At 37.8% G+C, this 21,046-nt stretch overlaps 1 protein-coding gene and 1 long non-coding RNA gene across 3 annotated transcripts in view; one reads left to right on the top strand and one right to left on the bottom strand.

The window, feature by feature from the left end:
• Positions 1-16,053, top strand: part of ZNF790 (zinc finger protein 790) — a 24,931-nt gene extending 8,878 nt beyond the window's left edge. Inside the window, exons 2-5 of one of the 2 annotated variants that reach the window (XM_001493784.6) lie at positions 3,508-3,589; positions 4,545-4,668; positions 4,964-5,059; positions 11,937-16,053. In XM_001493784.6, the coding sequence (XP_001493834.2) occupies positions 3,581-3,589; positions 4,545-4,668; positions 4,964-5,059; positions 11,937-13,618 (1,911 nt within the window). In that variant the 5' untranslated portion in view covers positions 3,508-3,580 and the 3' untranslated portion in view covers positions 13,619-16,053. Of the gene's footprint in view, positions 1-3,507; positions 3,590-4,541; positions 4,669-4,963; positions 5,060-11,936 lie in introns of both variants that reach the window. The other variant, XM_014733148.3, reaches the window with a different exon arrangement.
• Positions 16,044-21,046, bottom strand: LOC111775426 (uncharacterized). The gene is made up of 2 exons (XR_002811089.2): positions 20,810-21,046; positions 16,044-16,316 (listed from the first exon to the last, which is right to left on the bottom strand). It is a non-coding gene; the product is annotated as an uncharacterized lncRNA (long non-coding RNA).

The following is a 21,046-nucleotide window of genomic DNA, read 5'->3' as shown; positions in this document are numbered from 1 at the left end:
TTTGAGTTAGATTTGCGTTTAAATATGTTCAGCATCACTGGTTTTCCTGAAATTTTCTCTATTGTCTCTTTTGTGGCTGAAATATGTCCTCTAGTAGTTCAGAAATAACTCATGTGAATAATGTCCCTAAGTTCTTGCATCATAAAACTCTGTATATCCTTTATACTTGAAGAACAGACAGCTTGGCTACATATAAAATCTTTGATTCCCTCATTTATTTTTCCACATGTATGTTGGAGGGGCTACCTCATCATTTGGGGCACTGAATTTAGCAGTGAAGAAGTCTAGTGACAACTGAATTTCCTTTTTCTTATAGGTGGCTTGATATTTTTATCTTGATTCTTTATGGTTTTTTTGTGGTTTTTTTGAGGAAGATTAGCTGAGCTAACATCTGCAGCCAGTCCTCCTCTTTTTGCTGAGGAAGGCTGGCCCTGAGCTAACATCCATGCCCATCTTCCTCTACTTTATGTGTGGGACGCTTACCACAGTACGGCTTGTCATGCAATGCCGTGTCCGCACCCGGGATCCAAACCCCCAGGCCACCGAAGCGGAACATGCGCACTTAACCACTGCACCCCCAGGCTGGCTCCCCTTCATGGGTTTTGTTCTAATAATATTATTAGGAAATGTTTTGGTACTGATAATTTTGAGTCATTTCCACCTGCAATATGTGTGTCTTTTCATTATGTATATTCATACTTTATTTCAGGAGACAACCCAGATGTCCATTACTGGATGAATGGGAAAAGAAAATGTGTCTGTGCATACACTGAAGTATTATTCAGCCATAGAAAGGAATGAAATACCAACACATGCTTCAACTTGAATGAACCTTGAAAACATTATGCTAAATCAAAGAAACCAGTCACAATAAGTCCACATGGTATATGATTCCATTCATAGGAATATCCAGAACAGGGAAATCTATTGAGACAGGAAGTAGATGAGTGGTTTCTTAGGACTGGGGAAAATGGGCAGAGAGGCCGTGGTGGGGTTTGAGAACACAGGGAGCGATAGCTAAAAGACTCAGGATTTCTTTTTGAGATGATGAAAATATTCTAAAATTGATTTGTGATGGTTGCACATATCTGAATTTGCTAAAAAAAAAACCCCATTGCATTGTTCACTTTAAATGGGTTAATTGTATAGTATGTGAATGATATCTCAGTAAAGCTGTTTTTGTTTTAGAAAAAAAAAAAAAAAGAAGAATACAGCCTATGTGTTTTGCCATCTTGAATCCCCCTGACATCTCCCTGCCTCCTTTTACTCCCTCCCCCATCAATTGCCTCCTTTGCGTTCCTGCTCGCAGAAACTCCCATTCAGGCTGTGATACTCCTCATGGGAATGAACATTTCTCATTTTTCTTTGCAGCGTCTCTATAGCTACCAACATAGTTTCTGTTCTTTCATTTGAGTTTGGCCACATTTCCAAATAATTTCGAGTGTGTCATTTTCTCTGTTTCCTAGTGGTTAGGACTTAATTTTATTTTTCTTGTTTCTATGTACATGGTTTCCAAGAGAAGAAATGTCAGGTTTAGAACCAGTTCTTCCCTAAAACTATATAATAGTCACTCTCAAGTCCTTTTTAATTCCCAAGACAGAGTATATTTCAGTCCACAGTTTGTTCTCCAGCTGTTCACTTATCTTCGAAAGCACTTCAAGTCCTGTTACGTGACTGAAGTTCTCTGTCTCCTGGGCCAAATTTGTACTACACGCTTTACGTGAAATTTTCATGAACCTCCCCCCATTGAGTATATCAATCTTTCCTCTACCTTCCCACACCAACTTTGTTGTATCTCTAATGAGAAGCATTTTTCAACCTTTAAAAATGCAGATTACTTCTGAGATGAGGCCCAAACTCCATAGCCTAGTTTTTGGGGATTTTCATGATGTGATCCCTACTATGTACACCTTCGTCTGCCGTTGGTCTCTCCTCCCACTCTGTATTCCTTGAATGAACAAAGATATCTGTGCTTGATTTTGACATGTTTCCTCTGCCTGAAAACCCCTCTGCTTTGCCCGTCTTCTCTGGTGAGCCCCTCAAGACTCAGCTGAAGCGCGTCTCCCAGAGGAGGCCTTCCCTTACCGGCTGGCTAGTTTGGCTTGAGCTCCTTTGAGCTGCTGGACTCTTCTACATCCGTGATAACCTTTATCTCCTACTGTATTGTAATGGCTTCTTTACTTTTCTGACTGAGTTCCTTGAGGGCAGATCCTGCAACATATTTATCTGCATCCCCAGTGCCGAGCACAAAGCCAGATTCCAGAGGCTTCAGTATGTTTTTTAATAAAAAACAGTTTGCTTTGTAAAACTGTTTACTCACCCGATCTCAACCTTCCTTCCGTCTTTGAATTCCTTTCATGGCAAAGCCACTGTGCTGCTCATTGTTGATAAAATACAGGAGACAAAGCATAGTCCACCAGGCCCAATTCATCTTCACTCAATATGAGGAATCCTGGAATCCAGAAGTGAGATCCAGTGTTGAAAATCAACAAGCTTTGGGTTCAGCAAACCTGTACTACTTCCTAATAGTAAATTTGAGCCAGGGACCAGTTCCCTAATCTTTTGAATGTGGATGATAACTGACTTTCACAGATGGCTTAAAGATGAAGGTTAATGTAGATATGAGTTGATCATTGATGAATCTGAGGGAAGAGAAAATGGAGATTTATAATGCTACTCTTATCTGCTTTTATATGTTTAATATTTTCCATATTTCTAATTTTTTAAAAATTATACATACACACACATAAAATTCCGAGAACATACTACTACTCAGTCGGTATTTTTTGTTGTTACCCTAGAGTGGGAATAAATTATCAGAACCATATTCACCCTTTCCTCCAAGGCTTTACACCGAAAAAGGAGGCTTGTAAGGATGATGCAAGAAAACAGAAAGAAACCAGAGAGGGCTGGGCCTGGAGGTTAATGGGAATTGACAGTGCAGCTGGGCCAAATACTGTGCGCACAGGTGTGTTTATGCTCCGGAAAAGACTGCTAGGCTGTGTGAACAGTCATCTCACTGGATGACTAGTGAATCTGGTCAGGGTTATTTTGGCCTCACAATTGCCTTTAGTTTTGCGGTGTGGATGTTTTGGACGAAAATGTGTCAGTAGTTTTTATATACTTTGTTGGACATAGAGGAGGTGAAAAGCCACTGTCAGGAGAAGTACGCAGGACGGCCCTGGGCAAATGCACTGGACTCCCGGATTGCAGAGTTCCTTTGTTCTTGGGGTTCCCTTGGGGATGTCTAACTTGGGGTCCATATTGTTGAAGGGGATATTCAGGGCAAGTCAGAATGGCCTTGTCTCATATCCTGACTATCCTGAGCCGTGTCATGATTTGGCATACCTGGGTAGACATCCTGCAGTATTTGAGGCTTTTGGGTTTTGGATGGGGCCAGGACGTTTGCAGACTCCCTCTGACCTTCCTTCAAGGAAGAAAATGGCATTCTTAGTCCGTGTGAAAGCTCTGAGGAAAGCCTGACCTCTCCTGATTTCTTCCCTCTAGCTCTGCTTTCTCAGGGCTCTGCTTCACCAGGAGAGGAATCCAGAAGACTGATCGACTCTTGGAATTTTAAGTCATGGCCCACGTGAGTTGGAATTGCCTCTCCAAAAATATAACCATTTATATCACGTCATGTGAATATTTTTACTCCTCATCCTTAAACGGCTTACCGGAGTCACTGTCAGTGTGTTAAGTGATAGTTGTGAAACTGTGCAGTGCCTTCCCTACGTGTCCCGCTTCTTTCCAACATGGCATTGAGTACCCCCTGTGTCCTGATACTTTGACAGAGCGCTCAATGAGGAGAAATACATTCTCTTAAAGGAGATAGTAGAGACTTTCTTTTCAAAACTGTTGCTTAACAAGTTGGAACTGAGTGGCTAAAATGGACACACTGCGTGGGAGAGTTTTTGTCTACTCTAGAGAATGGGATGTTTCAATTAGGAAAGATGGGAGTTGGTGTTGGTTGGTATTTATTTTAGTATGTAGCACTTTGTCGTGCTTTTAGATTGAGGATATGACAGGAGGTTGAGTTCAGAGAGGTCTGAGATCTTGCTGGGAAATCAGTGAGAGATTAATATCATTAACAAGACATGTACTGATTGTCAGCTACTTAGCTGAGAGCCTAGAGATTTTATACATTAGCCACAGAAAATTCAACTAACAGTAGCTTAAGGAAAAAAAAAATTCTTCTCACATAATAAATCTAGAGTTAGTCATTTCCGGGCTGGTGTAGCCTCTCAGTGGTGTCGACAAAGAACTCACACGATGGCTGTCAGTCTTGGCCGCCATCCTGTGTTCTTGTTACTTGTTACTGGAAAGTCCTAAGGATGTTGTGACTGAGCAATAGATGGTAAGAGCGTATAGGCACTTGGCTTCAGTCACACTAATTTCCATGTCATTTCCCCCCATAGCAGACAGCCAACTCCAGCTTTCGCTCAGTGTGGATACCACTCAAGCAGTGCCCTTTTCTGCCTTTCCCCTTCCATCTAAAGGCTGTCTCTTAATTTCACCACTGATGCCTGGGTTTGCCGTTTCAGCAGTTGGTGGCGCTCAGGGATGTGGCTGTAGACTTCTCTCAGGAGGAGTGGGAGTGCCTGGACTCGGAACAGAAGGATTTGTACAGAGATGTGATGTTGGAAAACTACAGCAACCTGGTCTCACTCGGTAGGATTCGGAATTTGACCCCAGAAATTCCTGCTTTCTGTGTTGTGAATTTTTGGATTATCCTTCACCTGTCTAGGGGAATTTCTGTCCTCTTTCTGGGAAAATGGTTTGTGCTTTGTAAATTTGGCAGGAGTCATCATCATCACAAACCTCCACCTTCTCCATCCTTTAGAAATCCTTTATGCCTTTTTCTTGCCTTCCTGTAATTGTCTCTCTTCCTTAATAACCAACGGACTGGATGCACATTTGGAACCCTTACCACATGGTCATTTCCTGTTTCTTGTCTTCTGATCAGGACTTTGCATCTATCAGCCAGATGTGTTCTCTTTACTGAAGAAGGGGAAAGAGCCCTGGATGGTTTCGAAGGATAAAACAACAGGATCTTGCTCAGGTGAGTGAGGGCTCAGCAGGCACACGGAGGCCATCATTGCAGATAACAGCCCAGCTGTTTAGTGAGGCAGCAACATCTCTGAAATATTCATCTAGAATCTCTACCTCAAAGGCCTAAAGCCTGTGGATAAAGCCCTGAAACCTAGAGACAAAGTAACCTTTTCAGGAGCCAGCCCAGTGACGCAGCGGTTAAGTGCGCATGTCCCGCTTTGGCAGCCCAGGGGTTCGCCAGTTCGGATTCCGGGTGTGGACATGGTACCACTTGGCAAGCCATGCTGTGGTAGGCATCCCACGTATAAAGTAGAGGAAGATGGGCACGAATGTTAGCTCAGGACCAGTCTTCCTCAGCAAAAAGAGGAGGATTGGCAGCGGATGTTAGCTTAGGGTGAATCTTTCTCAAAAAAAAAAAAGTAACCTTTTCAACATGAATTTCCAAATGAACCTTCAAATACCACTGCCTTTCAGTGTTCTCATTTTTCCTTCATGTTATGAAAAGGTAAGTGTCATTCTTTTTCTCCAGTGGTCACTTTATCTGTGGTTTGGGTCAAGTTTCTTCTCATCTCTCTGGGGTTTTTTCATTTAGATATTTGTAAAGTTCTTCACTCCCTAAAAAAAAATTTTTTTTAGGAAGATTAGCCCTGAGCTAACATCCGCTACCAATCCTCTTTTTGCTGAGGAAGATTGCCCTTGGGCTAACATCCGTGCCCATCCTCCTCTATTTTATATGTGGGACACCTGCCACAGTGTGGCTTGATACACAGCACATAGGTCTGCACCCAGGATCCAAACTGGCAAACCCCAGGCTGCGGAGAGGCGGAAAATGCGAACTTAACCACTGCGCCACCGGGCCAGCCCTAAAAAAACATTTTTGAACCTGTTTTTCATTTGACCTACTATCTCTTGAGCTTTTCTTATTTTGCCTAGTTGCTCCTTGCTTCTGCATTTCCTGCACTCATTAATTTAATCTTCTAAAGTTTATTGATTTTCTAATTTCATTTTAGTTTAAGAGTGGTTAACGGAGAGTATATAATTTATCAAGAAACTTTGTCTTCTTCTCTGTGACTAGAACATGTCCATAAATCTCTGTAAAATAGGCTCTACATTAAGAGAAGTCTTAATAGGCTGTTTAGTTGAAAATCAAGATAATAACTGAAAATAGTTTCTCGCTACAGTGAAGAGGAAATGACAGAAGAGAGGTTAGAGTTAATGGAGGGCAACGAGGCGAGTGCAGTGTCATAAAAGGCAAGTCCTGGCTGTCAAGAGGAAGCAAGGATGGTAATTGATGAATTTCCTATTTTGAGCAGGATCAGATTGCAATAACGTACTCTTGGAGCTTCCTTCTTCTTTGAAATATCAAGGGAAGAGAATAAATGTTATTTCTCTACTGGAATCATGTTTTTGAATTTCAGAAACTGTGTTTATATTAAAAAATTTTTTTTCTGAACTATTGATACATGCAACAACTTTAATAAATCTGAAGGATAGTATGCTGAATGAAAAATCCCAATCTCAAAAGGTCACATACTATAGGAATCCATTTCTACAACTTTCCGGAAATCACAGAATTAAAGATATTGGAAACATATTAGTGGTTGCCAGGGTTAGGGGTGGGCAGCGGGGAGCAGTGGTGGTGGGTATGACTATAAAGGGGTAGCATCTTTGTGACGGTGGACTGTTTTTGTATGTTGATTGTGGTAATGGTTACAGGAATCCACGTATATGATGAAATGACCTATAACTGTACACGTGCATTGTGTCAATGTCAAGTTCATGGTTTTGATATTGTACTACAACTATGTAAGATGTATTCACTGGGCAAAACTGGGTAAAGGGTCCATAGGACTCTGGACTATATCTGTACAACTTCTTGGGAATCTATAATTATTTCAGAATAAAGCTTTTAAAACTTACTCTCTCTCACACAGTATACACAATTTTATGTCATATTTTTATTTCCTAAACACTCCCATGTACCTTTTTTTTTTTTGGTCTATTTTCATGTATTACTGTTGTATATTAAGGTTGTTCTGCATTTCTTGTCGCTGGAGTTGCCACTCTTGGTACATGTCAGTTATTCATGGGGTTTTTTTTAATGTTGGATGATTATTGTGTCTCAAATATGAGATTCCCTGGCCAAAGGGTGTAAAGCTAGAAGACCATGTGCCCAACTAATTAAGATTAATTGATTAGTCATTCAAAAAGTTATTTTAAATCATACAAAATTATATGAATATCTTAAACAACCTGTAAGTGTTTATTTACAGCTCATAACTGTTTCACCCATATTTCAATATAGGGCCAGGGCGTGTTCTCCCTGATTGGAGTTCTGCCTGTTCTTTCTTGTGTTAACCATGCCAGTACTTCATTCTCCTAATTTCCTGGTTCTCTTTTGTTAAGGGCAATGAGAATTTAAGCAGTCTTACTGTAGAATCTCTATTTTTTTACAATCTTTATGTTTGACTCTACTAAAATAAAATTTGTAGCCTTCTTGAATGAGTTTTTCTAGAACATTCAACTTTCATAAAAACAACCAACCTTTCTCTCATATTTCTTTACTTAATGTTGTTAAAATATGTAATTAAAGTATCAAGAACAAATGGTATAAACAAGTTTGGAAACACAGCTGATTCATGGTAAGCACGTGGGCATCCTAGAGGCAGCTCCTACTTGAGTGCATTTCTGTATCGTGGGCACTAATAGTTACATTTTCTGATGGGTTGGAGGGCATTGGTTCATGAGAGGTCAGAGACAATATCACTTTCAATGTAGCCTCACTGCAAATGGGTTATTTTTAATTAAACCCTTCTAATAACTTAAGAGGATAAGGCTATTGATTTCTAGTGAGGACAGATATTTCCCCTGAGTTTGTTTACTGATTTACTGCTTGTGTTTATTTGATAAATGTCTGCTCTGTGCTTGATCTATCCTTATCACTTGTTGACTTAATACTTGTATTTTTAGTGTGAATGGGCATTCAGATAAAGAAAACACAAATACGCTAAAGCTGAATTAGAGTGTTCAATAAAGTTAGATAGTTAGATCAAGGATATTTCTCTTTATTTTCTTTAGGACTTTAGTTTTCTTTTATTTTGGTGCTGCAATTTTTACTTTACAACTTAAAATGTAGTTGAAGAACAATAAACTGCATATATTTGAAATATTCAATTTTATCTATTTTACATATGTATACATCTATGAAATAATCCCTCTAATCAGGACAATAAACACTTTAGTCATTGCCACATTTCCTCATGCCCCTTTGCTATCCATCCCTCCTTCCACCCCCATCTCTAAGTAATCACTAAACTGCTTTCTGTAACTCTAGTTCATGTGTTCTAAAATTTTATATAAATTGAATTAGACAATCTATACTCTTATTTTGGCCTTGTTTCTTTTGCTGGCATGATTTGGAGATTCATGTATGTCGTTGTGTGTGTCAATAGTTTATTTCTCTGTAGTATTCCATTTATGTAGTATTCCATTTATGACCATACTATAATTTATTTATTCATTCATCTGTTTATAGACTTTGTTTTGAAATTTCTCAGCTATTATCTTTTCAAATATTGCTGCTTCTCCCATCCTTCCTCTTTCCTCCCTTTAAGCCTCCACTTACATTGATGTTTAGCCTTCTAACTGAATCTTCTATGTCATAATGCTTCTCTTGTAACTTTTGCAACCTCTTTCTTTTGGAATTTTTCTTTTAGACATATATTGGTTTCTTGTTCTTTGCTGAAATGATCAGTTTTGTTTTTTAGCTTCTAGAGCATAGTTATTTTTAAGCTCTGTCTCATAACTCTAACATCTAGAGTCCTTATAGATGTATTTCTACTATCTGTTGTTTCCATAGTTTTTGTGTTCATTTTGTCTGGTTATTTCATTCATTTTGTGCCAGACACTGTTTGCAAAATAGTAAAACTAATACCTAGGATATCTTCCTTTATGGTGGATTTCTGTTCGCTTCTACCAGGTGCCTGAAGGTATTAGCCTTTTGGTTGATGTCTCAATCCATCTCTCTCCTCATTCACTGAGATGGTTTGAAACTGAGCTGTAGTTCCTGTCTAGTCTACCTCTGTTTTGTCTGTGTTCCTAGGTTGTGGTTTTTCACTTATAACTCAATATGAGGAATGTTTAGGACTCCGCATGTAGACAGAACCGGGATACCAATCTCTTATCACCTTAGCCCTGAGAAGATGACATAAGTCCTCTCAGTCTCTAAGCCAAATGCTAGTACCAGTACAGTTTGAATAGTAGAAACTGGCAAAGCCCTTCAGTATATTCAAATAGTAGCAGTCATAGTATTTTCTTATTTTGTTCTTCTAAAATATTTTACTAATAAGTTTGGTATCCCATGGAGATTTGGTAAAGATGTTTAAGTTTTCTTCAATAAGTTTCGAAGATTTTTTTTTTTTTTTTTGCCATTTATGTCTTTAATTTACTGGTCATTTAGGTTTGTATATGGTATAAAGAAGAGATGTAATTTTTCCCCATATAGCTATAATGAAACAGCAGTTGTGAAATAATGTGCCTTTTTCCTTCTGTCGCAATCTAAGTTTCCATAAAAACTCTCTTCTGGGGCCGGCCCGGTGGTGCAGCGGTTAAGTTCGCACGTCCCGCTTCGGCGGCCTGGGATTTGCCGGTTTGCATCCCGGGTGCAGACATGGCACCGCTTGGCACGCCATGCTGTGGTAGGCGTCCCACATATAAAGTAGAGGAAGATGTGCACGGATGTTAGCTCGGGGCCAGTCTTCCTCAGCAAAAAGAGGAGGATTGGCGGCAGATGTTAGCTCAGGGCTGATCTTCCTTGAAAAAAAAAAAAACCTCTCTTCTGTTTCTGGGTCCTTGATTGTCTTCCACAGGGTTATACCTAGATATTTGCATTTGACCAGAGATATTTGGAAATTCTGGGCAGAGCTGAGGACCCACTTGTGGGTTTTTTTTAAAAATAAATTTAAAATTAGTCAGCACCACTTCATTTTTTCCAGGTTTGTTCACCTGTCTAGTTCAGGCCCAGGATAAGCAGCAAGTGGGGTTTCACCAAGATGGGGTGTAACAAGAGTCATAGTTAAGGACCTGGAATCTAAACAGTGAGAAAAATAAGAAGGTTACAGAGAGTGAAAATGTGTCATTATTTCTAGCTTTCATGTTTGTCGTGTGTGTTGGAGGCCCGTAGCTGGTGTATTAAATTAAGAACATGCAGATTATGACCTGCTAAATGAGGAGGCACAAGCCACTCACACAAGTTGGGCTAGTAGTTCCCTCAGCATCTGAGCTCCCACTTTGGGGAAGTGAAAACCCTGGGGCCCTTTTGATTGAAGGCACAGTTTTAACATGCTCACACAAAGGAAGTAAAGTCGCAAGATTTATTAGTTAAAGATTCCAGAACTGGTGGGGTAGGGGACATGCAGTGAGCCTGGGGAAGGGCAGTCCTCCATCCCAGGTCACAAGCAAGCAGGAGATGGAGAGCAGGGTAGCAAGAACCTATTACTTATAAAGTGGTTGGGGCAGAGGTCACTCACTTTTTGTGGACTCAACTCTAAGTGGTGGTTTTGTAAGGTGCCCCGGGAAAAGCAAAGTGGGACCTTCTAGTGGGCATCCTGAGCTCAGGTCCTTATATAAAGGTCCAGACTCCGGGTGTGAGCCGGGTCTTCATACCGGAAAAGGTGCAGGCAGCAACTCAAAATAGCTGTTTTCTCATCACATGCTGTCGTCTGGGGAATTTATTTTAATGTCTTTGATTTATATTCCTCCAGTATTTTTTCCATTTATCCTAAACTACTTGTCTGCAATATTTAGCACAATAATAATTACTACTTTCTGAGTAGTAGGTTATGTGCGAGATACCGTTAAACCAGTTCCAATGTCCAGTTCCCCACATTCCCCAATTTTTCTTCTCTAATCATCATCTTCATCATTGTCTGCTAGTTGTTCAGCGATTCTGTCAGTCATTTTATAGAAATAGTATATTATCCTAGTCCTCTCAATAAACCTCTTGAAAGAGATATTATTATCCCTATTTATCATATGGAAAAATAAGAGCTCAGTCAAGCTCAGGAATTTTCTCATGACCTAAAGATGATTTTAGTAAACAGAACTGAGCCCTGAACCTGTGGTCTGTCATCTTTCCAATATGTCCACTACTGCTTATATGTTGTACTTGAACTACCTTCCGACTCATTCAGTACTTGTGTGGTTCTCACCTCTGTCCTCCCAAGAAAAATGTATAGCACAACCATATGACAGTTTCATTGAATTATAAAGCACATAGCAAAAGTGAGTCACAGAGGAGTCCTGCTTATTCCAGCTCATGCCAGATTCTTCTCCCTTGGCAGATTTCTCAAACTATTTTCCTATTTGAACTGTCACCCATAATTAGGCAGTGAGATGTGTTACATTGTCATCACTTGATTAAATGATCCTATGTGTGCTTCTTGGTCCCTGGTTTTTGTAATATTATCCTTTATCCCATCCTAAATTCTCCCCTGTTCATTTTTTTGGTCTTGTAGTATATTTTTTACATAATTTTTTTTTAACGCCTAACATGTGATAAGCTTGACTATATCATACTGAAGGAAACAGTCTTAAGTCTTTAAATTGGTATTCCATGAATGGGGTGGTACCTAAACAATCGTTTTTTTCAATTGAACTCTTCAGATGAATTTGACCAAAACAAAACTTTATATATCTAACCACCTGCTTCAACTTTTATTCCTTTTAATTTCTATTTATTTCTTGCCCACTTTTCATATTGCCCAGAACTTGAGAATTTTTTAAGCTATTCACTTCTTGGGTGCTTTATTTATTTCTTATATCTACATTGGCAGTTTTATGGCTTTTTGGACAGTAAAACAGTATGAACTTATCTTCTTATCTTTCAGATGTGCAGTCCAGGTATCAGACCGAGAAGTTATCACAAAAAAATGGCGTTTTTGAGAGAGAATTATCTTCATGGGAAATAACGGAAATGTGTAAAAACCACAGCCTCGAATGTTTATGTTTTAGAGGTGATTTGGAAAGCAAAGGTCAGTTTGAAACACAGCAGGAAAATCAAGAAGAATGTTTTAAGCAGGTTATATTCACCTATGAAAAGATGTCCACTTTTAACCAGGACACAGCTTTTAATCTACAACAGAGACCTAATACAGAAAAGAAACTGAATGAAGTTAAAGGGTGTGAGAAAGCCTGTTGTTCTGGCTCAGATTGTACTCAACACCAGTTAATTCACACTGGTGAGAAATTTTGTGAAGATAAGGAGTGTGAGAAAACCTTTCTTCCTGACTCAGAACTCACTCCATGTCAGACAATTCACACTGCTAAGAAAGTATATGAATGTAAAGAATGTGGGAAGGCTTTTAGTTTGCGTTCAAGTCTTACTGGTCATAGGAGAATTCATACTGGTGAAAAACCTTTTAAATGTAAGGAATGTGGAAAGGCCTTTAGATTTCATTCACAACTTAGTGTCCATAAGCGTATTCATACTGGTGAAAAATCTTATGAATGTAAGGAATGTGGGAAGGCCTTTAGTTGTGGCTCAGACCTTACTCGACATCAGAGAATTCATACTGGTGAAAAGCCCTATGAATGTAAGGAATGTAAGAAGGCCTTTAGTCAGCGATCACATCTTACTAAACATCAGAGAATTCACACTGGTGAAAAACCTTATGAATGTAAGGAGTGTGGGAAAGCTTTTACTCGTGGCTCACACCTAACTCAACATCAGAGAATTCATACTGGTGAGAAATCTCATGAATGTAAGGAATGTGGAAAAGCCTTTATTCGTGGTTCAAATCTTGCTCAACATCAGAATGTTCATGTTGGTAGGAAACCCTATGAATGTGAGAAATGTGGGAAAGCCTATATCTGGAGTTCACACCTTGCTCGACATCAGCGAATTCATACTGGTAGGAAACCTTATGAATGTAAGCAATGTGGGAAGACTTTTATTTGGGCTTCATATCTTGCTCAACATGAGAAAATTCATAATGAGAGGAAACTCTATGAATGTATGGAATGTGGGAAAACCTTTCTCCATGGCTCAGAGTTTAATCGACATCAGAAAATTCATACTGGTGAGAGAAACTATGAATGTAAGGAATGTGGAAAGACCTTTTTTCGTGGTTCAGAACTTAATCGGCATCAGAAAATCCATACGGGAAAGAGACCATATGAATGTGAAGAATGTGGAAAAGCCTTTCTCTGGGGTTCACAACTTACTCGTCATCAGAGAATACATACTGGTGAGGAACCTTATGTATGTAAAGAATGTGGAAAATCTTTTATCTGGGGTTCACAGCTTACACGACATAGGAAAATTCATACTGATGCAGAACCCTATGAATGTAAGGAAAGTGGCCAGATCTTTAGTCACTATTCATATTTTACTGAAGAGAAAATTCACAATGGTGAGAATCTCTATCAATGGAAAGACTATGGGAACACCTTTAGTCATGACTCAGACTTTGCCCGACACCAGAATATTTACACTTTCAAGAAATCCTATGAATATAATGAGTTTGAGACAGCATTTTCTCCCAGCCCTAACTTTATTTCACTCTTGTGAAATCTTATGGTACAAAAATGTAGGAAAGGCTTTGTTCATGACTCCTTAATTGATGTCAGTTAATTCCTTCTTTTGAAAAACCCCAGAAGTGTAGGTAATATTAGGAAACCCTTTGACATAGCACACAACACACTGAACAGCAGAGAATTCATAATGCAATCTGTGTTAATACAGGAAGATATTTATGGATTGGTTGTCAGTTATATATGGAATATAAGGGTAAAACCCTACAAATGAGATGATAGTGTGAATTCCTTTTGAATCTTTCTCAAAACATTTTGACATCATTGATATTATGCTGCATAGAATTTAAATCTAACTCAAATGGGAAATCTTCCATCACTACTTAAACCTTGTTGCAACCATAAAATCACACCAAAGGTGAATTTGTGTTATGTAAATTAATCTGCAAAAGACTTCAGTTTTGTCATACAACTTATTTAGTGTGTCTTAGTTTCAACACATCTTATCTCTGTATTTTTTGAAAGGTAACTTAAATCTGTATGTGTTTGCTTACTAGTTAGATTATAAGGGTTAAATGAGTTTGAGGATTCAGATGACTTTATGACTGTCATTCATATTAGTATTAGACCATATCTATGAGAGGAAGACCTTAAGAGTATAATGATTATAAACAAATAGGCCATTTGTATGTGTGACTTATTGAACAGCAGAATGTTAATTCTGAAGAAAACACAGTAAAATAGAATTAAGGGAAGGAAACTGTGAATCAGTATCGATTTCATTGGCTGCATCAAAAAATTTATACTGTAGGGGCTGGCCCCGTGGTGTAGTGGTTAAGTTCGCATGCTCCACTTCGGCAGCCTGGGGTTCGCCAGTTCACATCCCAGGTGCGGACATGGCACCACTCATCAAGCCATGCTGTGGCAGACGTCTCACATATAAAATAGAGGAAGGTGGACACAGATGTTAGCTCAGGGCCAACCTTCCTCAGAAAAAAGAGGACGATTGGCGACGGATGTTAGCTCAGGGCTAATCGTCCTCAAAAAAAAAAAAAAAAAAGAACTTTATATTGTAAAAGAAAGCCTTATGGTTTTAGTAAAATTAGGGTTGAGTGTTCAGCATTTTTTTTAAGAAAGGCATTTGGAAGTGATTTGTCTCTAACAGATTTCCAAAGCCAAATGTCATATCCATTTTATCAACACAATTAAAATTTAGCAATCAGAAAATAGCAAAATGAATTCTAACTTCTTGGAAATTTACCACTACATATATAAACAATTCTCAGATTAATGGGCAAATGAAAAATGAAATTACAGGCTATTTAGATGTGAATGATAATGAGACTCCTGTATATCAAATCCTGTGAATGTGACCATCGCACTTCTCAATGGAAATTGCTCTGTATAAAACCAAGCAGATAGAGGGCCATTTATTTCTTGTCACCACTGTATCTCCAACACTTAGGACAGTGCCTGTCATATTGTGGGTTCCAAATATTTGTCAGATTAAATAATGATTTCTCAAACAAGCTAGAATAAGAGCAAGTTGATGCAAAGACTTAATTAAAATAAAGCAAAAATCATGGAATAAAGAACAATACAGAAAGGCTTTTTTTTTTAAATTGAGGTAACTGGTTTGTTTGAAGGTTTTTTATTTTACCTCAAAATGTTTCTTTGAAGAAAACTGTTATTTACTAGACTTTGGCAATGCCTCCACATTATGATAAGAAAGGAGAAATATGATATACCTATATCTCTAGAGGATTTTTTAATGGTCATGTAAATATATGTAAACTTTATTAGACATAATTTTTAAATATAGAGAGTATGGTTTATTTTCTGGGAAAGTATTATTTTAAATGATTAAATTTGGAGAATCATTAAAAAGGGCCGAAAAATTTTAACAGTTGGAAAAAAATATTTAAAAATCATGTAGGACCAGATAATTGTACAGACTACCCCATGAAGGAGCAGAAAATCCTATGGAAAAATTGCCGGCTCGCGCTAAAAGACTAATTCTGATAACAAAGTCAGATATGGAGTAGCCCTGGAACAACAAATTCCAGAATAATTTCACTCATGAGTGAGCATGAAAAAAACTAATACAATGGTCAAATGACATTTACCCAGAATGTTTAAGCTCTGATCTAGTTGGGTGGTAATTCTGTAGTTTAGACATAACAGCAAGATTTCAATGATGAAAATGTACCTTATCAGTTCTGTATTTAATCAGTTTATTCTACGTGCATTTTCTTAGTACCTTTTAGTATTATATGAATTAAGGAATGGTGAGTATATGTACATATACCCAGCACATTTACAAGCCAGTTTTTTAACGGTAGTTAAACAGTATTAGGAAACAGTAGTTCCCTCCCAAATTACTGTCTTCTATGGAATTTCACAACTCTTGTCGGGAAAATGAATTTTTTTTGTTACATCTCTTTATTATAATAAATAAACCATTTTACTTCATGCTGATTAGATTTTATTTAAGGTGACAAGTACACTAAGAAAAATAACATTTAGAGTTTCCGGACATCCGTATACAGACAAGTATGGGACATTCCCTTTTCCTTGGCCCAGACGCCTTGTTGAGTTTAGTGTTAGTAGGCATATCTGCTGTTCCTGTCTCCTTCATGGTGAATTTCTGGATCTCCTTGAACGCCTGAGGTGCATGCTTCTTGAACTCTTACTCCATTGATACATTTGTCGTTGTTGATAATGTCTTCTCTGGTCTACAATGTAGATGACAGAATGGCCGTTAGTTTTTCCGTAACCACCTTTCTTTGCAGAAGCCATTCTGCTAGAACTATTTTGGGAAAGAACTTTTTAATAATTAGTGTTAGTACAGCTGGATAAAATTTAGGGGGCAAAATTAGATTCACTCCTGGCAGTGTAAAGCAGGATAAATTCTCAACAAATGAAGAGATGTAAATATTTAAAAAGAGAGAGAGAAAAAACTTTACAGGTACTACAAGAAAACATGGGTGAATTCCTTTATAACCTTAGAATAGAGACATCAATAACTATGACTGAAAAATCCAGTAGAAATAAGGAGAAAGAAATAAGTTGTTTTAGGACTAAAGCAGTATTAACATAGATAAAGGAAAATGACAAAATTAGAGATATTTACAACTATATCACAGACTAATATCCTTAAAGAGTCTAAAAATTGAAATGAGAATGCAAGTTACCCTACACTCAGATACCACTTCATACCAATGAGATGGGCAAAAATCTAAAACTGTATTAAAATACTCTATTGGCAAGACTGGACAAATAGAGACTCTCACATTGCTGATGAAAATACAAAATAGTACGACTCATATAGGAGGGAATTAAGTAGTGTCCCTGTGTAATTTTGTATGCGTATACCATAAGACCCAGCACCCTTGCTTCTATCCCGAAGATGCACTGGTAAAATTACAAAATATGATATGCACAAAGGAGTTTTTTAAGACACGACTTGTAAATGCAGCAGACTGAAAACAACCCAGATATACAGCAATAGACCGGCTGAGTTAACTATCATCTGTATGTACTGTTGAGTATTGTGCAGCTGTATACTTCTATGGAGCAACCTTCAGAGTATGTGAAATGAAAAATAGGTAAGTGCATAATAATATGTATATTATGCTAATATTTGTAAAAGAAAGGGAAGAATACTATATATGCCTGTACTTTCAAAAAGAAAGATCAAAATGAAGAAACAACAATTGGAAGAGGGCAAGGATGGAAGTTGGTTGTCTTTGGTTATACCTTGTTTTATATTTTGACTTTGGATCCATGTAGATATTTTACATATTAGCTTTTATAAAGAAAATTAAAGGGAAAAATAGCAACCCTAAATATCAAAACCAGTGATTTGATTCTATATCAGCTTATAGCATAACAACATAAATCATAATAACTTCAAATGATGTTAAAATACTTTAACTTAGGAGAGCTATATCTCAAGGCCAGAGAAATACAAAGAAATCTAAGCTGTCTTTACTACTCATTTGTTAATGGTAATATTTGTTTTATTTTAGGTGAGTCCAAAATTAAATACATAACTTCATGAGGAATTCAATTTTTGCAAGAGAAAACATACAAAAATGAAGCAAAATGCCATAATCTTTTATTTGAATTGAAAATATGTATTTCCTACCTCTGTCCACAGAAGGGGTTTAAAAGCGTTAATCATGATATAGAAGCAGTGAGCACCCCATGTATCCAAAATGTGGTCCCCAAATTCCATTTTCTATTAAAAGAAGTAAGGGCTTCTTGGAGAAATGGCGTATGACAGGTCAAGGGTAGTAGATGTGTATGTGATTATCCTGAAACATCTTATTGTGCCTAAAAGCAAGAAAGCTATCAAAGACTATAAGATTATGTCAACCTGGAGGAACTGACCAAAGAGGATAATTTGAGCATCAAAAAAATATTGAAATGCACTGAAACAGTGATTGTAGGTAAAACTTACTAAATTCAAAATGAAAAAAAAAGCAATGATAGAACCCTTTATGGAGCTTGCCAGAGTACTAGCTCATTCTGAAAATTTGATAAGGGATAGAAGCAAGCATTTATCGTGATTTTTCTTTACAAGCTATAATCAAATAGTTGGTGAGAGGAAATTTGTTATAAGAGAATTAGCTAATATATTCAGAAAGAATGACAGACTTAGAAAATTACATTTGGCAACCTTTAATAAAATTATGGAATTGGCAGTAATCCCTAGTAGACGGTGATTGGGAATTTGAAAAGGGAGTGAGCAGGTTGATAACACCTGAACTTGCTGGCCAATCTTAGCAAAGCTAAATTGGAACAATCTGGTATTCACATGCCTCCTAATGTGATGCCATAGGAAGTACAAAATACTGCCTACGATATTTTCCCCAACATATTGAACCTTCATCCAATTTAGCTTCCAGATTTAACTAGCAGTTTATAGGAAATAAGGTGAATTTAAAAACCTTTAGGTGGTATGGTAAAGATAGAATTGGCCAAATCAGGATATGGAAAATCTTACAGGACAAATAACCAAGTTTCTTCAATAAATAATGGCATGGCGGGGAGGGAGGAGAAAGGGAAACTGCTGTAGTTCAAAAGAGACTAGGAAACATATCAACCAAATTCAAAGTGTGAAATGTTTTAGGGTCCAGATTTGAACAAATAAGAAAAGTCATGAAAAATTGAACATGGTTTTGGTATTAGATATTAAATAATTTTGTTAATTTGGTTGAATGGGATAAAGAAAGTGCAGTTATTTCAAATGAAAATATTTGCCAGATATATTAGAGTGTTTGTGGTGAAATGATATGACTTGCATTTAGGCACCCCAGAAAAAATTAGGGGATGAAGGAAAGGTGAAAAATAATGGCAAAGTGTAATGAGTTGTTTATACTGTTTTCTCAGTGCATGTTTTAAGTTTTCTATAATTTAAAAAAATATTTTAAATAGCCATCGTCTCCCAAAAGGGAAATGCAAAATCACTACTGGTAGTCATTTCTCTTCTTAGTCACATTTCCACTCTAGTTTGCTCTGACCTACAGCATACATTTTATCCTTAATCTCCATCAAGAGACCTTATATAAATCAGGATCAAGAAAGACTGAGAGGGAGGAAGATTATGTACACAAACACATGCGTACATACATTAGGGAAGAAAGAATGTAGAGCAACTATAGTTCTCCTTTTTGCAAGTCTTGAGACTAATTGGTATTTAATACTTCCTTCAGATACTTATTTTATGTTCCCTTTGCCAACAGCATCTCTGTATTCCCTACCTCCCTTTTTTTGTCCAATATTTTTTTATGAAACTTTCAAACATACAGAAAAGCTGAAAGAATATTACAGTAAACCCCGTATGTCCACTACCTAGACTCTACCATTAACATTTGACTACACTTTCAGCTGGTAGTTCTAGTTGGGTTGACACAAAGCTTCATTCCTGAAGGGTCTGAGCTATTATTCATCCTGTCTCTTTGGAGTTGCTGTTGTAATCCATTAATTCTTACCAGTGGGGATGGAAACACTAAAGACACCTCAGAGGATTCCTCTGGGTTCCAAACATACTCCTTCCTGCCTGCATTTTGACAATCAGGATGATTTTCTGTGGATGTCACTTTGATACTTTTCCTTTGCCTGTTTGTCAGTGGCATAAAAAGCCACAAATGGCAAAATGGCAGATATGGTCGTTGGAGTCATTCTGTCCCCTCATGGAAGCTTTCTTCCCTTGGAACTAAGAATTTAAAAATAGCAAAGCCTAAACTTATAGGAATGGAAAGCAAAATATTAGTGGTTGGGTGTGAAAGCTTGCTACTGGGCCCAGTGAGATGTAATAACGGGAGGACACACTCCATTCTTTGTTTTCCAGACCTATCTATTCTGAGTTTGGGTTTTTTTATTTTTTATTTTTATGTTTTGAGAAACAGCAACGTACTAAACAGTACTCCAACCTAAACAAGGCGTTTTCTCCTCTGGCTCCATAAAGCCTACAATTTCTTATTCTACCATTCTACTGAGACAGACTACTTTTGGTCGATGGGATCCACGGTAAAACAAGTAAATCTCGTCGGTGTGTGGCCATTACCTTATTTTGCTTTAAAATTACTCACTTAGAAGCACCATTATATAGGATTATAATGACGGTGACTAAGACATTCAGTAAGTCCCTCAATGGTGGTTAGTAATGGCAAATCCTTAGTTAATTGTCTGTTTCTCCTCTACCCCCATATGGCCAACATACCCCCCTCCATTAAGAGAGTTCCATTGTAGTCAATGTATTAATCAGAAGGGTGACTGGTCTTTCCAGAGAAAGATAACATCAGGTTTCTATTTAGCTTTTGCCGGTTTGGCATTCAGCAGTGGCAGTCTCCAGGTTAGCTTTGCTGAAAGAAAGATAATGTTGGTCCTAAGTATAACCTGCATCCCTGCCACTCATTAAAACTGAGTGGTAGAGGAGCTGAGAAAAAAGTTGGCATCCTGTCTACTTGTTTATTTACAGTCTTCTCCAAAATGGATGCGTTTTGGTGAGCATTCGCATAGGACACAAATAGCTTCATACTCTGTGCTTATGAAGAGATAAAATGTTGTAGGAGTCTATTTAAGGCTAGGCTAGTATAACATGCTCAGTTTTGTTTATCGTTAGTCAACCGATCATATTGCCCATGGGGTTTGTGGGAGAGGTAGCAATGGAATAGATGCCATGAGAGTCTGAGCCTATTACTTGTGAAACTATTTGTACCTTCAAGAATTGATGTGGGTTTCTACCACCCATCTACCAGATGTCTTGAAAGATCAAATAACACCCAGTTCATGATGAATAATTCAACATGTATGGTCATGTATTGTCCCATGGTCAGCCAGGCGGTCTCTCCTAGGGTCCAGAAGCAAGGCAGAAGCTGTTTAATAAGGTAAGAGTAAGCCTGTGGAAGAGGTCTTGTGTTTGCTTTAAAATTGTAGGGTTATTCTCTTGATTCTC

Source organism: Equus caballus, chromosome 10 (genome assembly GCF_041296265.1).
Source record: "Equus caballus isolate H_3958 breed thoroughbred chromosome 10, TB-T2T, whole genome shotgun sequence".
Classification (NCBI taxonomy): Eukaryota; Metazoa; Chordata; class Mammalia; order Perissodactyla; family Equidae; genus Equus; species Equus caballus.
The sequence above is the reverse complement of the archived record's forward strand: the minus strand, read 5'-3'. Positions and strand labels throughout refer to the sequence as shown.